At 52.3% G+C, this 2,950-nt stretch overlaps 1 protein-coding gene across 1 annotated transcript in view; it reads left to right on the top strand.

Moving 5' to 3' along the window:
* The first annotated feature begins 2,562 nt into the window (after nucleotides 1-2,562).
* Nucleotides 2,563-2,950, top strand: part of LOC119276321 (protein SGT1 homolog) — a 6,901-nt gene continuing 6,513 nt past the window's right edge. The window contains exon 1 of the mRNA XM_037557363.1: nucleotides 2,563-2,853. Within this exon, the coding sequence (XP_037413260.1) occupies nucleotides 2,682-2,853 (172 nt within the window). The 5' untranslated portion in view covers nucleotides 2,563-2,681. The remainder of the gene's footprint in view (nucleotides 2,854-2,950) is intronic.

Consider the following 2,950-nt stretch of genomic DNA (forward strand, 5'->3'; position numbering starts at 1 on the left):
TGCCTACACCTGATCTCTCCCTAGAACTGTAAGGAACTACTCACAAAATTGCAAAACTCCACTCCTACGAGCCATCGCCCATAGCTGGCGCTCCCTAAATATGAGTTGGACGATGCCAAGCTCGTTACAAATGTCACTCCTACCAAAAACTCTACCATTCCGTTGCTTCCACAAACACCAGCAGGTGAGAACCACCAAAGAGTCATAGTCCTTCCGGAGAGCCTCTGACACCCTCTTCCCAGACGTTGTCCACCAATCTTCCATTGTATCTTGGCCGGATGGCGTGAGCTCCAGTGGCAGGCCGATCTTGATGAAGCACTGGACCCAAACTTGCTTGGCGAACGCACATTGGACCAGAATGTGGTCTACCGTATCCTCCTCCTGCTCGCAAAGATAGCACGGTGATGTAGAGTCCTGTAACCCGTGCCGGGTTCTTCTATCAAAAGTCCAAAGTCTGTACTGTGCCGCTAACCACATGAAAATTTTGCAAGAGAGGGGCGCTCCACACTTCCAAATTGGTGCGGCAAGCTGAAACCCGATCCCGCCTTCGCAAAGCATGGCATAGGCCGATGATGCTGTGTACTTGCCTGTCTCGTTCCACTCCCAAACCAACATGTCTTCCTCTCCTAGTTGCAGCTCAACTTGCATGACCGCTTCACATAACCTCATAAATTGCATCAGCCCGTCCGTGTCCAGCATTCCCACGATATCCTCCATCCAAGCATGAAGGTGAAGCCCCTCCTTGACAGATCTGCGGTTGATCACGCGCGTCTTGACCTTGGCAACAAGCGTGGGAACCACATCCTGCACCGCCAATCCTCCCATCCATCTATCTTTCCAAAAGAGGGCCTTCGACCCATCTCCAATCTTCCATTTGACAAGGCTACCGAACGCAGAAACCGCTTGCTTATCCACCAGGTCGCTCAATCCCTGCCAAGGCCTATAATTTTCAGTTCGGTTTAACCATTCCCACCTCATCCTCAGAGCTATCCCCTGCTTTTGCAGGTCAATTACTCCCAGCCCGCCGAAGCACTTAGGTCTGCAAACCCTCTGCCAGGACACAACGCACTTGCCGCCAATAATTTGCGTGGCTTGACGAGTAAGACCACATAGTTTGGCTTGACGAGTAAGACCACATAGTTTGCCAGGACACAACTCCAATCTTGAGAATCTCTAGAACAAATGACAAATCCACATAGTTTGGCTTGACGAGTAAGACCACATCATCGGCGTACAGGGACAATCTTTGCGTGGCTCCGCAACCATTCATTTTACTCAGTATCTGGGATTCATGTGCCTTGATGATGATGGCTGTAAGAACATCCATCGCGATGACGAACAACAAAGGCGACAGGGACTCCCCTTGCCTCAGACCGCAAGCATGCCTGAACTTCTCCCCAGCGCATCCATTGACCAACACGCAGGAGCTGGCCGTGGAAAGAAGTGTAAAGACCGAAGATAGCCACCGCTTGGAGAATCCCTTTGCCCGTAGCACCTCAAAGAGAAACGGCCACGATAGGGAGTCGAAGGCCTTCGAAATGTCTAACTTGGAGCAGCACGCCTTTAGCTTTCCTCTTATGCAGCCGCCGCGCCAATTGCCTGACCAGCAGAAAGTTGTCATGTATGCTGCGTCCTTTGATGAACGCCGACTGATTAGCGTTGACAAGCTCAGGCATTCGCTTGCAAAGTCTGGATGCCAACAGTTTCGACGCCATTTTGGGTATGCTATGTACTAAGCAGATCGGCCTGAAGCCCTTGACAGTGCATGCTGCCGCTGTTTTTGGAATGAGTGAGATGAGCGCCTGGTTGAGCATCCCGAAGCCGCGTCCATTATCCAGAAACAATTTGTGCAGGGCAGCAAGGATATCACGCTTGATCACATTCCATGCTTTTTGAAAGAAGGCACCAATAAATCCATCTGGCCCCGTCCCAAATTTCGTCCTCCTGAAACACCAAGTCTTGCTCTGAGAGATCCAGCAGTTGGATGTTTAGAAAGTCAAGATCAACCGTGTGCTCTCGAGCCGAGTCCTTCCCCATAATCTCCCTGAAGGTTTCAAGGAAGGCCTCCTCCTTCCCCTTTTGATCAGTGATTGTCTGTCCGTTGCTTGAGTTATGAGGGTACCTAGCATGCGAAGATGCCATGCAGCGTTTAGTATCATTAATCCAACATCATATTCTAATCTCCATTGACGACGCACAACTGCACAAGCCAACGACTGCACATGGCGCCGATGACAGCCTTCTTGTTCCCTAATCACGATCTCAGACACCAAGATCGAAAAAAGTCACCCCCTTAACCCCATAGCAAGAGGCTAATCAAGCAATGATTCGTGAAACTTCGTGGGTCCCAAAAGCAAAACAATTAGCCTTGATCCGCACAAAAGACAGAAAGGAAAGGAAAGGAAAGGAAAAAGAGAGGAGGAAAAGCAAAAAACAAAGGACGGAGAACTTGCCATGCACTGCAACTCCAATCCCCCCCTCGGCCTGCTGGCCGGCCCTCCCCCCGGAACACTCTAGAAACAGCCCCACGGGCCCTTAAGAGGCCGTTTAACCGCACGCAGCTCAATCCAATCCAATCAGTCCGTTGCTTGGATACATCCATCCCCTCCCCACCAAATACCGTCGATCTCTATTCACCTCTCCCAAAGTCTTCGTCTTGTCTTCTCCACCTCGACGCAGACATGGCCGCCGCCGCCGCGTCGGATCTGGAGAGCAAGGCCAAGGAGGCCTTCGTCGACGACGACTTCGAGCTGGCCGCCGAGCTCTACACCCAGGCCATCGAGGCGGGGCCGGCTACCGCGGAACTCTACGCCGACCGAGCCCAGGCGCACATCAAGCTGGGCAGTTACACTGGTGCGTGTTTCCCGCCTTCCCCTCCTCGCCCCCCGCGCCTGCGGCTCGATTCGTTTGCTTATGCCGAACCCTGTCGTGATTTGCCGCGCGGATGTGG

Source organism: Triticum dicoccoides, chromosome 3B (genome assembly GCF_002162155.2).
Source record: "Triticum dicoccoides isolate Atlit2015 ecotype Zavitan chromosome 3B, WEW_v2.0, whole genome shotgun sequence".
Classification (NCBI taxonomy): Eukaryota; Viridiplantae; Streptophyta; class Magnoliopsida; order Poales; family Poaceae; genus Triticum; species Triticum dicoccoides.